General features: G+C 42.1%; 1 protein-coding gene across 2 annotated transcripts; it reads right to left on the bottom strand.

Moving 5' to 3' along the window:
- Positions 1–3,507: 3,507 nt before the first annotated feature.
- Positions 3,508–15,403, bottom strand: LOC116676608 (velvet complex subunit B-like). 2 transcript variants are annotated; one of them, XR_004328787.1, is made up of 4 exons: positions 14,968–15,403; positions 14,709–14,866; positions 9,096–10,320; positions 3,508–5,284 (listed from the first exon to the last, which is right to left on the bottom strand). XR_004328787.1 is itself a non-coding variant. In XM_032507600.1 (3 exons), exons 2-3 carry the CDS (start codon positions 14,755–14,757, stop codon positions 12,930–12,932), a joined length of 378 nt encoding a protein of 125 aa, XP_032363491.1. In that variant the 5' UTR covers positions 14,758–14,866; positions 14,968–15,387; the 3' UTR covers positions 12,851–12,929. The 2 variants fall into 2 exon arrangements, 1 of the variants encoding a protein (XP_032363491.1); XM_032507600.1 differs by lacking the exons at positions 3,508–5,284; positions 9,096–10,320 and adding an exon at positions 12,851–13,258 and having other exon boundaries at positions 14,968–15,387.
- Between the last annotated feature and the right edge of the window lie 708 nt (positions 15,404–16,111).

Raw genomic sequence — 16,111 nt, 5'->3', positions numbered from 1 at the left:
ATTCTTTGTACAATTAATGTTCATACAGAACAATCAGAAAGGGACAACAACTAGAAAAAATAGTAAATGACTTTAATACACGCTGTGAACATATGTAAAACAATATTCATGTTTTTTTATTCTTCTGACAAGTGACCGCACCAAAATAAAAAGATTAAGAAGCATTGTGGTGTTCCCAGTGTGATGAATGTAAACTACACTACATACGTGCTGTACATAGGCCACGTTATTGGTCCAGGGATGGGAGACTAATTGAGAAAGTTATGAAACCAATGTAAGCTATAACAAAAAACAATAGGCCCACTTATTAAGGAGTAACACAAACTACCCTTTATTAGAGAAGGACAAGCAAAAAGAAAATGAAATCATGAATGTATTGGTCTCTGACCAGTCTGCCATTATTATCATCTTGGAATATTAATTATCATCACACTTAATCTTTGGAGCGCGTCCTGTATAAACCTGAGGCTGAGACCACGGACGCTGCGCCGCTCATCTCTACTTTTACAGAGAGAGTGGACACTGACACAACTCGCAAGTCTGCTGGCGGGCAATAGCCACCGGGCACCGGGCAGCAGCCACCGGGCACCGGGCAGCAGCCACCGGGCAGCAGCCACCGGGCAGCGGGCAGCAGCCACCGGGCAGCAGCCACCGGCCACCGGGCACCGGGCAGCGGCGGAGCACAGCACAGGGGCTTGTCATGCGATGTTAATGCATTTTTAAAGACATCAGTTCCTCTTCCAAGATATTTGCCAATATCCGTGTTAGTTCCTCAGTAGGGCGTCCGTCCCACCGGTCAGCAGATACCCAGAGGAAGTGGAGTATTCTACACAGGTGAAGAAGTCCACATGTCCTCTGCTCTTAAAGACTGTTGTAGACATTTTGGTTGTGGATGTCTTGGGTAGAGAAGCAAGGACCATTGTCTTGGATGAACTACCGCAGATAGCAAACGAGCTAAGTGATGGAAAGTATCGAATCTGACTGCAAATGTCATTAAAGATGTTGACCTTCACACATTGAGAATTAGGAAAAGGTTTAATGCAACAACAATGATGAAGATGATAAGACAAAGACAATCAGACACAAACAAACATGAAAACACTGCAACTGACAGCGGACTGATCCACGCTTCCCATATCATTTTGATAGTGTGGAGGAAAAAGTTTATTTTGCATTATGATCCTTGACAACAGCTAAGTGGGTCACTTGTATAACTTGTTGATTCACTGTTGTATAACCATTATTATTGTTTTATCAATTTATTATTGTTTTGTGTTTCATTTATCAATTATACAACCTGTTTTGATCGCTCATGTTTTGAGAACGGCTTTGCATGTTTCGGGAAAAGCTTTGCACCGGCGCTACATGTTTTGAGACCTGGCGCTCCTGTTTGGAAACATGGTTTCGGAGCAGGACGCCGGACTCACCAGGGGATCGGCTGAGAGCGAGGACTGGCTCCCCCGCTCACACACGACCCCTTGTTTGTTAAGAGAATAAAAAGACGGAGGGTCCCTCGACCCGACAGAGTCAGCTGCGAGTCACGTACGTAGCAGGAAGTCCTTGTCCATATGTTTATTGCTAGACTTGACCAGATCAATACTTTACAGTCAGAGAAACAGGGGGGAAGGTGAGGAACACAATGGCCATCCTGCCCTCTTCACAGACATATGCACATTAATCCCATCCTGGCTGCATAACACACAGTTTATAACTTTTTATAACTCAACAGCAGAAAACAGTGTTTGTGATTATTGACAGTGTGAGTCTGTTTCTCACAGCTGTAGGCTACTGTATTCTGTGGCGAGGTGAAGGGACAGTCAGCCTGGCAGAAAACAGTGTTTTTTCTACTGTATTCTGTGGCGAGGCAAAGGGACAGTCCAGCCTGGCAGAAAACAGTCTTTGAAGATTATCTGCTTGGAGCCGACCACCCCGCGATCCTGTCTAAAGATTTTCACAAAACAGATAGTGATTGTGACGTTTTTGTAATTTTTTTTTAAGCCTACAAAGGTGTCCTTCACTTCCCCCTAAAAGTGGTTGAAAAATGATCGGGCAAATCGTTTATAAAAGGTATTCTGATCCTTTGTTGAGGGAATTATGGTCTGTCTTTCTGGTATTTATTTTGGTCTTATTATTCGACAAGAAGGTCCTAAATTAGTGATTTACTCTGTTTTGTGGAGACACGTTGTTGACAGAATTTGAATTTACTGAGCATGACATGCAATAGTGTTAAATCTGCTGTTGCAACCAGACGGACGAAACCTCTTTATGCTACCGCAAACCCCGCACCATGCTCTGATTTACTGAGCTTAGACGCAGCTTGCTGGCGTAATGTGTTAGCCCATGCTGAAACCAGATTGATTGCATACAGACAGAGAAAAACTGAAAAAGGTTTATGCCATCTCCTGTTGGGCCTCATTACCGTGAATGACATTACATAACATGGAACCTTCACTCCAGAGCATGCGCAAACACAGTCCCAGACAAACGTTAGCTAATTTAGCTTGTTAGGGCGGCAGAGGGGTGGAAGTGCAGGCTGATGCCAGGATAATTGTTAGTATATTACGTTAGCTGGTATCTTAAAGGCCATTATCTATAACGTTATGCAAAAGAACACAACGCATTTTAAATTCAAGTATGAACACCATTAAAACAATTTCACTCTTTGTCCAGCAGGTGGCAGGCTGGTTGTGTAAATGCTGGGGGCCAGAACCAAACCCCCCCTCTGTCCATCACATCAACACATGTCACCAAAAAATCAAATCAATACAGAACTGCTGCAGAAGGAACCACATTGGAGTTTATCCAAACTTAATGTTGTGGTTACTTCACAAACCTTGTTTTTTGTGTTAGTCCATTTGGGGAAAGGTTCCTTAAAGCAGCACTCCTGGTAAAACTAAATTGACTAGACCAGCGGCCAATTTGCATGTTCAGTTAGGTGGACAGTATGTTTATGTAAGTATACTGACAGCTGAGTTGGTAAATATACAGATTTCAATCTCCATAAAAAACATATTTTACGCAATGGGACTTAATTATTTTATACATTTTTCTTTTACCCACCTGAACACATTGACTAATTTGTCATCATTGTGGCAATTTTAGAACCACGTAGTTGAACAAGTCTGGCCTGAGGTGAACAATCGTGTCAATATCCACTGAAGACAGCCCTTCTGCAGTTGGTGCATCAAGAGGAACTACACATGGAAGATACTGTGTGTCCAGCTTGATTGGCCAGTTGTGCCAGATTGGTTTTACAAGAATGGTTGAGTCATGGAATGCTCACAGAATTCCAGGTCATATAAACCATTGCTGCAAAGATAAAAATAATTACAACAGACATTCACAAGTTTTAAGACTAACAGTATGTTCTTTTATTTTACAGGTAAAGGTATACCGAATAATTTGGCTGCCAGTGGGTGTCCAAAAGAAATACCACAGGAGCTGTTGCCTCATTCAGTTGAAGCAGCAGACCTTTACAGAGTTTTAAAAAGAACAACCTTTTTAAGGTTTTTTAAGATTCTTGCAACCTATCTCTGCAGCACTTTGAAGTGATGCAATACTGTATTTATAATTTATGTTTGATATTGCCATCACAATATGATATTGCCAGCTGGGATCTTCACTGACAACCCATTCTACTTTTGGAGTTGATCCATTTTTAACTGAACAGGACAAACTTGCCGTCGAGAATCAGTTTGCAGAGAAATATTCAGACATTTGAAACTTGTTCTCTAGAGCGGTTAACAATGACTTTGCTCCATACAAAGAGGCATTGCTCTATCTCATAACAATACCTCAGCGCAATGTGTGAAAACCATTTGCTCTATTTGAACTACAGAATGTGAATTACTGACAAAAGTAAAATGACTTGAAACTGTTTAAATCAGTAAAAACAGTGATGTCAATAAGAACAGTAGTCACATTTTCAACAAAAACAATTTCACATCACTTGTACAAGAACTCTGACCGACACATTGAATTGATAAAACAAACTTAAACACTGCAAAATCTTACTCCTCTTCAAAAAGGGATCTTAGAACAGAAAATGCCTCTGACAGACCATTAACCTGAAGTATGTGGTTGTCCGCTGTGTTCTCTCTGCATTTTGCACAGTGCACAGACGTCTCCTGCCACTGTTCCACACATGTTGTGCAACCAATAATGCTTCGACAACACAGTGTGAAGACGGGCTCCTCGATGAACTCTAAAAGACAAAATATTTGTCTTTCTCATTTATCCCGTCTGTCCTCAAAGTTTTCTTCATGTATTGGATGATAGTGTTTTATTATTTTATTAGGAACTCCACACAGAGAGTAACACGAGGGTCGGCCCGAGGAGACTGTGTTGTTCCTCTGCGGAGAAGTGCATTTAGTCAGAGTGCCTTTTCAGTCACAGCAGCACGGGAGTGGAACTCTGTCCCTCAGAACATCAGAGACCTCACCACTTACACTCTGTTCAAAAAACATCTAAAAAGCTGGTTCATAACACATCAGACATGTCGGCATTAATAAGAAAATGTATTTTCACTCTACCCAACCGTGCTGCAACTTGTGTCTCTATTGTGTAGTATCTTTTTTATTTTTATTTTCCCTAATGTCTGTATTACATTTGTAGACTGTATTTATCAACGTGTTTTAAAGAGTTTTATCTGTTTTACTACTTTTTTATTTGTATTGTTGACTGTAATTTTCTTATTGTTGTTGTTTTTTAGGGAGACAATTTTAAGATCTGTCCAGGGACAACGGATGAAAAATAGCCTTTTGGCTAATTCTGGTGCATTTACAGCAATGTTGATTAATGTACACTGTCCCTGTCAAATAAATTATTATTATTATTATTATTTTTACTAAACAAGTGTACAACTTTAGTGCTTAAACATTACACTTTGTTTTTGTAACATTACACTATGAGCTGGTACAAAAAGGTTTGCATCAGTAGATGCAGTTAATTGTTGTGGATGAGACAGCTGATCTTGGGTAGAGAATGTAAAAATGATTTGTATTTGGAAAGCTCAAATTCTGTCACACAAAAAATAAAATAGATCCAGAATTATCTTTCATGTGGGACAATATCTATTGCATACTTAGTTATACAAACAACACAGCAGAGTCCTTGCTTGATGGTCTGTAGCTGTGGATGATTCAGGATGACTCTCTGAGTGGCAGCCAGGTTGGTGAGCTCTCTGATTGCTGCAGTGATATCTGGAAGGCTCTGGGATGCCAGCACAAGCTCTTCTAACTTCTCAGTGACCTCTCCAATGCCTGCAGCTTCGTCATCTTTTCGGCTGTTACAAGGGAAAACAATGTTAATAAATATGTACTTGTTGTTTTATTGCAGCTTTGCTTAACTGTGGTGGGGTGGAAGCCTAACCTTTTGTTTGAAAAAGTTAGAAAAGGGGAAAAAACAACAACAACTTAATAACAAAAGCAAGGGTTTTATTCATGAATGTAGCTTGGCCAAGTCAGGGCAGCTACTAATGTAATTCATCAGTTCAAAACAAGACTCTTGTCTAACACACAACAAAACAGCAGGGGGATGGGGATGAGCTCAAATTCTATCTCAGATTATTGGACTTAATAAAAAAAGTTGACAGGTAGACTGTCATGGGGCCTGTTGCACGAAACTAGGATAAGGGATTAAGCCGGGATATTCAAGTTATCCTGGATGAATTTAGCTTGGACTCGGTTGCACGAAACCAGATTGAATCAAGCCCAGCCAAGTAACTATGGAGATTTATTCTTTGCGGCTAGCCTGGTCCAGAGCAGGCTAACAGCCAGGCTAAGATTAATCCTGGAGTCTCATGTGTCAAATCAGCTGCCGTCTGATCCGAAATAAACGTGTTTAACAGTTATTCATTGTCTTCTGCATGTGTTCTGCTTTATTTTTATTAACATGCATTAGCCTATACTCGCGAGTTTGATTTAAACCCTACTACATTTGTTTAGATGTTAGGAATGGTTGCACTGGCACTCTGATGTGGAGTGGGACTTTTCCCGGTGGGACGGTACTATGTCGAGGCTGCCTGGCGTGCGGCCGCTGCCCGGTGGCTATTGCCCGCCAGCAGACTTGCGAGTCGCGTCAGTGTCCACTCTCTCTGTAAAAGTAGAGATGAGCAGCGCAGCGTCCGTGGTCTCAGCTTCAGGTTTCTACAGGACGCTCCGGAGATTAAGTGTGACGATATTAATGTAGCGATATTCCAAGATGATATTAATGGCAGACTGGTCAGAGACCAATACATTCATGATTTCATTTTCTTGTTGCTTGTCCTTCTCTAATAAAGGGTAGTTTGTGTTACTCCTTAATAAGTGGGCCTATTGTTTTTTGTTATAGCTTACATTGGTTTCATAACTTTCTCAATTAGTCTCCCATCCCTGGACCAATAACGTGGCCTATGTACAGCACGTATGTAGTGTAGTTTACATTCATCACACTGGGAACACCACAATGCTTCTTAATCTTTTTATTTTGGTGCGGTCACTTGTCAGAAGAATAAAAAAAACGTGAATATTGTTTTACATATATGTTCACAGCGTGTATTAAAGTCATTTACTTTTTTTTCTAGTTGTTGTCCCTTTCTGATTGTTCTGTATGAACATTAATTGTACAAAGAATTAGATATAGCTTATAGAGATTTGGGCATGGTTGTAAAACATGTTCTCACGTTGTGAATAAGGGTTTGAAATTAAGCCTAAAGTCCGTAGGGTCCATTTCCCGAGGAACATTAGTTCCCTCTGCTCTCTTTTGAGGCAAAGTAGATATTTTTAAACCCCCACACATTCAGTCGGGTCCGCTATGTTTTTTTTTTTTCTCCGTTTGATAAGAGCCGTATTTCCCTTTTTGCATATTCTTCCCCTCCTCGTTACTGTCCATTAGAAGATGCTGCTCATTGGGTGAAACATTTGGCGCATGCGTCTTCTCATCTCTGCATCAGTAAATCTGTGATCGATACCGTGGTCTATTTGAGAAAGCCGTGAACGTGCACTTATCCCAGCTATCTACACCTGGCTTGACATAGCTTCCCCTGTTCATCCTGGCTCGGCAAACGTGCAACCGATGAAGCCGCGATGAGCAGGTCACACTAAGTCAAGCTGCGCTTTTTCATTTATCCTGGATATCTTTATTCTACTTTCGTGCAACAGGCCCCTGGTCGGGGTCCAGCTGGCCTTGAGTATTATTGTATTATTGTTTCCCTGCATTTTTCTTCTGTCCTGGGGCATGTTGCACGAAAGTAGAATAAAGATATCCAGGATAAGTGAAAAAGCGCAGCTTGACTTAGTGTGACCTGCTCATCGCGGCTTAATCGGTTGCACGTTTGCCGAGCCAGGATTAACAGGTGGAGCTATGTCAAGCCAGGTGTAGATAGCTGGGATAAGTGCACGTTCACGGCTTTCTCAAATAGACCACGTTATCGATCACAGATTTACTGATGCAGAGATGAAAAGACGCATGCGCCAAATGTTTCACCCAATGAGCAGCATCTTCTAATGGAAAATAACGAGGAGGGGAAGAATATGCAAAAAGGGAAATACGGCTCTTATCAAACGGAGAAAAAAAGCCCGACATAGCGGACCCGACTGAATGTGTGGGGGTTTAAAAATATCTACTTTGCCTCAAAAGTGAGCAGAGAGAATTAATGTTCCTCGGGAAATGGACCCTACGGACTTTAGGCTTAATTTCAAACCCTTATTCACAACGTGAGAACATGTTTTACAACCATGCCCAAATCTCTATAAGCTATATCTAATTCTTTGTACAATTAATGTTCATACAGAACAATCAGAAAGGGACAACAACTAGAAAAAATAGTAAATGACTTCAATACACGCTGTGAACATATATGTAAATCAATATTCATGTTTTTTTATTCTTCTGACAAGTGACCGCACCAAAATAAAAAGATTAAGAAGCATTGTGGTGTTCCCAGTGTGATGAATGTAAACTACACTACATACGTGCTGTACATAGGCCACGTTATTGGTCCAGGGATGGGAGACTTATTGAGAAGGTTATGAAACCAATGTAAGCTACAACAAAAAACGATAGGCCCACTTATTAAGGAGTAACACAAACTACCCTTTATTAGAGAAGGACAAGCAACAAGAAAATGAAATCATGAATGTATTGGTCTCTGACCGGTCTGCCATTATTATCATCTGAGAATATCGCTACATTAATATCGTCACACTTAATCTCCGGAGCGCGTCCTTTATAAACCTGAAGCTGAGACCACGGACGCTGCGCCGCTCATCTCTACTTTTACAGAGAGAGTGGACACTGACGCGACTCGCAAGTCTGCTGGCGGGCAGCGGCCACCGGGCACCGGGCAGCAGCCACCGGGCAGCGGTGGCCACCGGCCACCAGAGGCCGCACGCCAGGCAGCCTCGACACACTACCGTCCCACCGGGAAAAGTCCCACTCCGCATCTGGGTGCCAGTGCAACCATTTCTGACTATAAACAACTGTAGTAGGATTTAAATCAAACTCGTGAAAACAAAAGTGACAAGTAGGCTAATGCATGTTAATAAAAATAAAGCAGAACACATGCAGAAGACAACGCAATAACTGTTAAATACGTTTATTTCGGATCAGACGGCAGCTGATTTGACACATGAGACTCCAGGATTAATCTTAGCCTGGCTGTTAGCCTGCTCTGGACCAGGCTAGCCGCAAAGAATAAATCTCCATGGTTACTTGGCTGGGCTTAATTCAATCTGGTTTCGTGCAACCGAGTCCAAGCTAAATTCATCCAGGATAACTTGAATATCCCGGCTTAATCCCTTATCCTAGTTTTGTGCAACAGGCCCCTGTTTTCTGTTTTTGTTTCTCCCTCTTCCTCCCCCTCTCCTGTCTGAAGCCAGCTGATTGCCTACACCTGCCGCCAGTCTGCCAGCAGCAATCCTCTCCGCCACACCTGCTCATCATCACCCGCTCCCGCCAATCACACCTGCCTGCAATCTACATCAGCCACAGTATATCTACCCGGTCCTGCTCTCATTCTTCACCTGATCGTTGCTTCCGCTACTCGGGTGAACCTCATCAGAAGAGAATTCTGAACTTCTTCACGTTTTTCCCTTGTGTCCATCTCATGTACTCACCTTCCTTGCTCTACTTTTCAGTAATCCTCTCCTCCGGTCAGCTGGCTCCGGACCCTCTCCCTCGGCGCCCTCTTCTCGTATCAGCATCCGCTCTTCGGCCGCTCTTCACCAGCCTCCTCTCCGCTCCTCCGTGTGCCAGTGTCTCCTCCCCGCTCCCCAGCCGGGGCTCCTCTCAGTTCCTGACCCCTCACCTGTCCTCCGGTCCTCCGCTCTAGTGCTCCATCGTCCGCCTCCTACCTCGCTCTCCCTCTCTCTCCCCGCAATATTACAATAAAGGCTGCTGGTCCTGATGGTATCCCCGGACGCGCACTCAGGGCCTGTGCTGAGCAGTTGACTGAGGTTTGGACTGACATATTTAATCTGTCAATAGCCCAGGCAGTTGTCCCAGCGTGCTTTAAAACCTCCATAGTGCTGGTGCCAAAGCACTCTATGACAATTCACTCTGCCTTGTCCCACCTTGACAATAGCAACACCTATGTATGAATGCTGTTCATTGACTTAAGTTCTGCAAAATTAAATCACAAGGCCCTCAATATCACCAGTTTTACATGTTTCCATATCAGACCCTTATATGAAACTAATTGGCATGCAGTACAACATTATAACGGTCCAATCATACCAAGAACATGTCTGTGTTCCACCCTAATAAGTTTGTGAAGGTTAAAGATAAGGCATTTCAGAGACTGTAAAAATGATAAAAGTCAAGGGTGAAAACATTGGAATTTAACAGGTCTTAGTTTTGGGCCCTAAATGTTAGGTTAACAAACTTTGAGCTAAATCTGAGATTGTCCACCAAACATTTTCAAGGATTTTTATCTGATTTAACACGGAATGACTCATATTATATTTTACTTTTTTTATTTTTTTTTTGCATTTTCATGCAGTGGTAATTTCTTGGAATTGAATTTGTAGTTGTATGTAGCACTTTTCTCCAAAGCAACTTCCATATGTCAATTATTGCAAGGGCCAGCTTCCCCAAGATCAACTACTGTAGAAGTTCAGTGTCCTGTTCAAAGGCACAACAGTGACAACTGGGAATGGAACCCACAACTTTTCTGGTTAATTAATGCTAGCATAGTTCCTTAGCCAGTATGCTACCCCACTTTAACTGAAATAATAGCCAATCTACTGGTAATGCACTCATTTTTCCCTCCTATACAAACCTTTTGATGTCTTTCACGAAGGACATTGCCATCAACGATTTCCTGGTGGCAATAGGAACAGTCTGAAATGAAGATATACTTGAGTGAGTATATATCCTACTGAAAGCTAAAGAATCACAAATGCAGAAAATAAATATGTATGTCCTACAAAGTATTATGCTACATTGTACATTTCCACTCTGTTCTATTTGGTTAACAACTTTTCAATACATTTCCTACCATTACTTTTTCTCCTCTCCTTTTTCTTCCTGCTGAGATCTACACTCACCGGCCACTTTATTAGGTACCCCATGCTAGTAACGGGTTGGACCCCCTTTTGCCTTCAGAACTGCCTCAATTCTTCGTGGCATAGATTCAACAAGATGCTGGAAGCATTCCTCAGGGAGTTTGGTCCATATTGACATGACGGCATCACACAGTTGCCGCAGATTTGTCGGCTGCACATCCATGATGCGAATCTCCCGTTCCACCACATCCCAAAGATGCTCTATTGGATTGAGATCTGGTGACTGTGGAGGCCATTTGAGTACAGCGAACTCATTGTCATGTTCAAGAAACCAGTCTGTGATGATTCCAGCTTTATGACATGGCGCATTATCCTGCTGAAAGTAGCCATCAGAAGTTGGGTACATTATGGTCATAAAGGGATGGACATGGTCAGCAACAATACTCAGGTAGGCTGTGGCGTTGCAACGATGCTCAATTGGTACCAAGGGGCCCAAAGAGTGCCAAGAAAATATTCCCCACACCATGACACCACCACCACCAGCCTGAACCGTTGATACAAGGCAGGATGGATCCATGCTTTCATGTTGTAGACGCCAAATTCTGACCCTACCATCCAACTGTCGCAGCAGAAATCGAGACTCATCAGACCAGGCAACGTTTTTCCAATCTTCTATTGTCCAATTTCAATGAGCTTGTGCAAATTGTAGTCTCAGTTTCCTGTTCTTAGCTGAAAGGAGTGGCACCCGATGTGGTCTTCTGCTGCTGTAGCCCATCTGCCTCAAAGTTCGACGTACTGTGCGTTCAGAGATGCTCTTCTGCCCACCTTGGTTGTAACGGGTGGTTATTTGAGTCACTGTTGCCCTTCTATCAGCTCGAACCAGTCTGGCCATTCTCCTCTGACCTCTGGCATCAACAAGGCATTTCCGCCCACAGAACTGCCGCTCACTGGATGTTTTTTCTTTTTCGGACCATTCTCTGTAAACCCTAGAGATGGTTGTGCGTGAAAATCCCAGTAGATTAGCAGTTTCTGAAATACTCAGACCAGCCCTTCTGGCACCAACAATCATGCCACGTTCAAAGTCACTCAAATCACCTTTCTTCCACATACTGATGCTCGGTTTGAACTGCAGGAGATTCTCTTGACCATGGGCGTTTCTCAATACCAAGTAAGCAAAGAACGGACTTGTGTTCTTTGGGAGACCGTACTTGCTAGCTGTACCTGGAAGACTGAACTCGCAAGTTCAGAAGCAAACAAAACGCTGTTGACAGTTTTGAGACGAAGCGTTCTTCCTGTTATTGCGCAACACCCCCAGCAAAGAGGGCGCTTGCCACTTTATAGTTAGCTTTGATGTGTGTATTCATAATAAAACATGGACGGTCACCCTTCACACCGCCTTGTTTTGTTGTTCAGTCTTCCAGGTTTCATTTAAAGTGCTAATAAGTATCACGGGCCAATAACTATATGAATACCGACAACGGCGGGGAAAAAATCCTTGTAACATTGTTCGGGATTCAAGTTTAATTGAAATCAGAAAAGAAACGTTAAAATAGGTATTAAAATTATAGATGGACTGGGTAAAGTTAGTCACTGCCGTCGGTACTTTACCGAGAAGCATAAGAGGAGCCTGAGAGGCAGGAGAGCAAGGGATGAGGAGGACAGATTTATATAACAGCGGTAAAAATTGTTTAAAATATCTTACAATTGTGGACCTGGCTTTGCTGCAGTGGTCTGTCTAAATGTGGGGCCAGAGTGGTCTGTCTAGACGTGGGGCCAGAGGGGTCTGTGAGCTGTGAGCTGACTGACGGACCGGCTCGCGAGAGTCATTCCCGGCTGGCGTAGCAAGCTCGCCCGCCGGGGTTTGCGGAGCTTTCAAACTCCGAAGGCTTTTTTAATTCACCGTCAATTTTTGTTGAACTGCCTATATTCAAAATCTACACAGCTGATTTCTCGCCTTAAAACATCTTAAAAATGAATTTATTGATTTAATAATAGACGTAAATTGTGAAAATATGTGTACCGGAAACCATAAGCGCTTTACACCCGAATTGAATGCTGGGATACCTGCCCGGCCAAGTTCACACAAGTCACCATCCGATGTATCCTCGGTAAAATGGGCGTGTCGAGATCACATCCGGGGATTTTAACTGTTCTTGGCGAAATGCTAACTTGTGTATTGGGTCAGTACTTTGGCCACCAAACATGACGTTTCACAAGAACACAAGTCCATAGAAGAACACATATTGAGAAACGCCCCACGTCTACATGCCTAAATGCACTGAGTTGCCGCCATGTGATTGGCTGCTTAGAAATTAAGTGTTAACGAGCAGTTGGACAGGTGTACCTAATAAAGTGGCCGGTGAGTGTACAGCTGAGGCAGGTAGAGTGGTGGCAGTGGCTGGTAGGGTGGAAGTGGGCAGGGTAGGTAGGGTGGGAGTGGTGAGGTTAAGAGGAGGTAGAGTGAGAGTTGAGAGGGTAGTTGGAGGTACGGTGGGAGTGGTGAGGGTAGGGGGAGGTAGGGTGGGAAGGGTAGGTAGGGTGGAAGTAGTGAGGGTTAGAGGAGGTAGGGGGAGAGTGGAGAGGATAGGGGCAGTTAGAGTGGAAGTGGGGAGGGTTAGTAAGGTGGGAGTGGTGAGGGCAGAGGAAGGCAGGGTGAGAGTAGAATTTATAGGGGGAGGCAGGGTAGGAGTCATGAGGGTTGGTGAGGGGAGGGGGAGCCAGGATGGGAGTGCTGGGGTAACGTGTAAGAGGGGTGGATGCAGCAGGCTTAGGCACTATGGAATACATATAAAATGTAAGTTGTCAGGTTTAAAACTTTTACCTCAAAATTCATAGTGCACCTTATTTGTAATTGTATGCTATTATTAATTAACTTGATTTATACCTTTTTTTTGTAATGGTTATATACCATTTTTCAAATCAATACATTTGAGTATTGCAATATTTTATTTAGCAATACTGCATACATTTTCAAAACAATTGTATGCACATGATAATGCCTTTATAATATCACAGAACTCCTTACACACAGTATTGAAACATATACACTGTGGGGTCCCGGAGCAGCTCCTTCGGCAGCAGACTGATACACCCCCGGTGTAAGAAGGAGAGGTACCGCAGGTCCTTCATTAATTACATATATTACTATATTATTTAATTACAGATGTTACTAAATTATTTAATTACAGATATTACTATATTTCATTACATATTTTTCTATTTAATTTCACATCACTTGTTCACTTACATTTGAATATTGTTTTGTACTATGGCCACCTAACGTTACTTTACAATACCCTTTTATAAAAATGCCACTTCACATTCATTCAGTACTTTTTGCACATTGTCTGTTGTTTGCCTATTGTTGGCTTGTTTGTTTTGGTGTTTTTTTTACTGTTGAAAATGCTGCTGTCACAAGGGAATTTCCCCATTGTGGGATGAATAAAGTATTATCTTACTGCAGTACATTTAATTAGAAACCCTGCATAGTGTTATTTATCATATCACAACAAAGCCCCTTTCTTGTGATCGAAGGGTGGCCGACTGGTAGGAGACACGTGGGTGGGGGGACTCAACCACATCAACATCCATGGATGAGGTGCCCTTGAGCAAAATACCTACCCCCCAACTGCACAGACGGTGCTAGATCAAGGGCTGCCCACTGCTCTAGTGTATATGTACTCTTGTCAGCTATGTGTGTAAACTAATCCCTGATAGGTAAAATGAAGTGGAATATATTTCTTGGCGGAAGAATGATTATCTAGGACAAAAAAATCCACTTTCTGTTTGCTGTAACTTTAGTATTAATTCCAGGTATGTGTAGTAAAAAAATTAAATGACAAAAAGGTTGTTGGTTCCACTGATTTTACAACAACTAAGGGGAACAGCTTTCATTGTGCCTAAGAACGCCATTAGTTAAATTGGAACCTGTGCTCTATCTTGGGGCTCATTGCTTAAATAAACACTACAAATATAATTTGCATATATGTAACTTTATATGTTACTTTACTCTGACTGCAGGGCAAAAAAAACACCACCATAACATTGGATGTCAATGAATTGTCCACAAACCATTCCTATGAAATGTAAATTAAACAAGAAAAAAGTAAAATCTGTAGGCCTTGTAAAACATGACAAGGAATGTACTGTTATGTGGTTCAATAAAGTAGGAGAAATGTATTATTTCGTTTACAAACTGAATGTATGTACAGTAAGTATGCTTACAGTTGAGGACGGACTCGAAGACCACTTTAACTGTTGCAAAGGCCTTCATCGTCTCCCTGGATGGCTGCCAGGTGGAGCAGCTGGGCCTTAAATTTCTTGTTCCTCTGCTTCGCCACCAGCGGCAGGGGGTAGAACCCCACTGCTTTCAATTTATGTAACTGTAACAAATCAAGAACAAAACATGACATGTTTATTGTTTGCATATACAGATACCTGAATGAACAATTAACTAGAAAATAAATTAATTCAACATGCTTACATCAATAAAGGCACTATCCAGTGCCTTTACGGCATTGCCCTTTGTTGGTGGTTTTTCTTCAATTTTTTTTTAACTTATTCATTTTAATTGCCTTGTATGGCTGCTCTCTTCCACAAAGGTGGCACTTCTTTCTTGCCACGCCAATCATGGTAGGGCAAGAGATACAGGACTTTTTAGTCGATCCAGGCATCTTTATGTAGGACACAGTAGGGACAGAGCTGGGGTGAGAGGTTTGAATGGAGAAGGATAGAGTGGAGAAAAAAGAGGGTGAGGTAGCATGAAAACTGACATGACTTCTGCACAGACACAACGTTTCAACACAATGTCCACAGAAGAGTTTAAAATGTTCACAATCCTGTTCGCAGCCACATATTGGTTTCATGAGGACATGCTTGTGGCCCATAGATAAGACTGTTGTTGTGAAGCACTACCCTTACAACTTACCTAATAGACAAAACATCATTACATCTGTTATTTTAGGTTGTATTTGGTTCTAAATGGTCTTCATACCATGACAATGCAATAGTGAAAGCAGAGGTAACAGAATTTACATGTAAATAGATCCCATTCCTCTATTTGTATATGCACTAACATTATATGCTTGCTACAGTCATGCAACGTGTAATACAAAAAATAACAAAGTTAAATTCTTTTAATATAATTTTATTTTAAAAATTAGTCAGTAGCTCTGCAGGCTCCCCCCAGGCCGTAGCTAGTTAGATGGGGATAGGGACATGAGGGGGGACTTCAGACTCTCCAGGGGATCCTTCTACGGTCTGATGGCCGTCGTCGCCCCTAGACGTGCACATCAGAATATATACAAATTGTTAAGATCACACATTTAACACTTAAGTCTTCTACAGTGGCACAATAGTTTAACACAAACAACAATATACTACAACACATGTAACGTTATTGTAGCTTATAACTTATTTGCCAATATGGTTAAACTGCCGCTGTTAGCTAGCTAAGGTTAGCTTGCTAGCACGTCAAATTACGGTACCAATAAAGGTTATAATTGGTGGTACAAAATCATTACAATGTGCAATAAGGATATAAGGGCATTTTCACATGTCTTTTGTTTTAAATGTACCTTTAAGGGTATTTGACATGCAACTGCTCCCATGTGTTTTACATCAAAACG

The sequence above is a fragment of the Etheostoma spectabile genome, unplaced genomic scaffold (genome assembly GCF_008692095.1).
Source record: "Etheostoma spectabile isolate EspeVRDwgs_2016 unplaced genomic scaffold, UIUC_Espe_1.0 scaffold00003495, whole genome shotgun sequence".
Lineage (NCBI taxonomy): Eukaryota > Metazoa > Chordata > Actinopteri > Perciformes > Percidae > Etheostoma > Etheostoma spectabile.
This window is presented reverse-complemented; position numbering and strand designations above follow the sequence as displayed.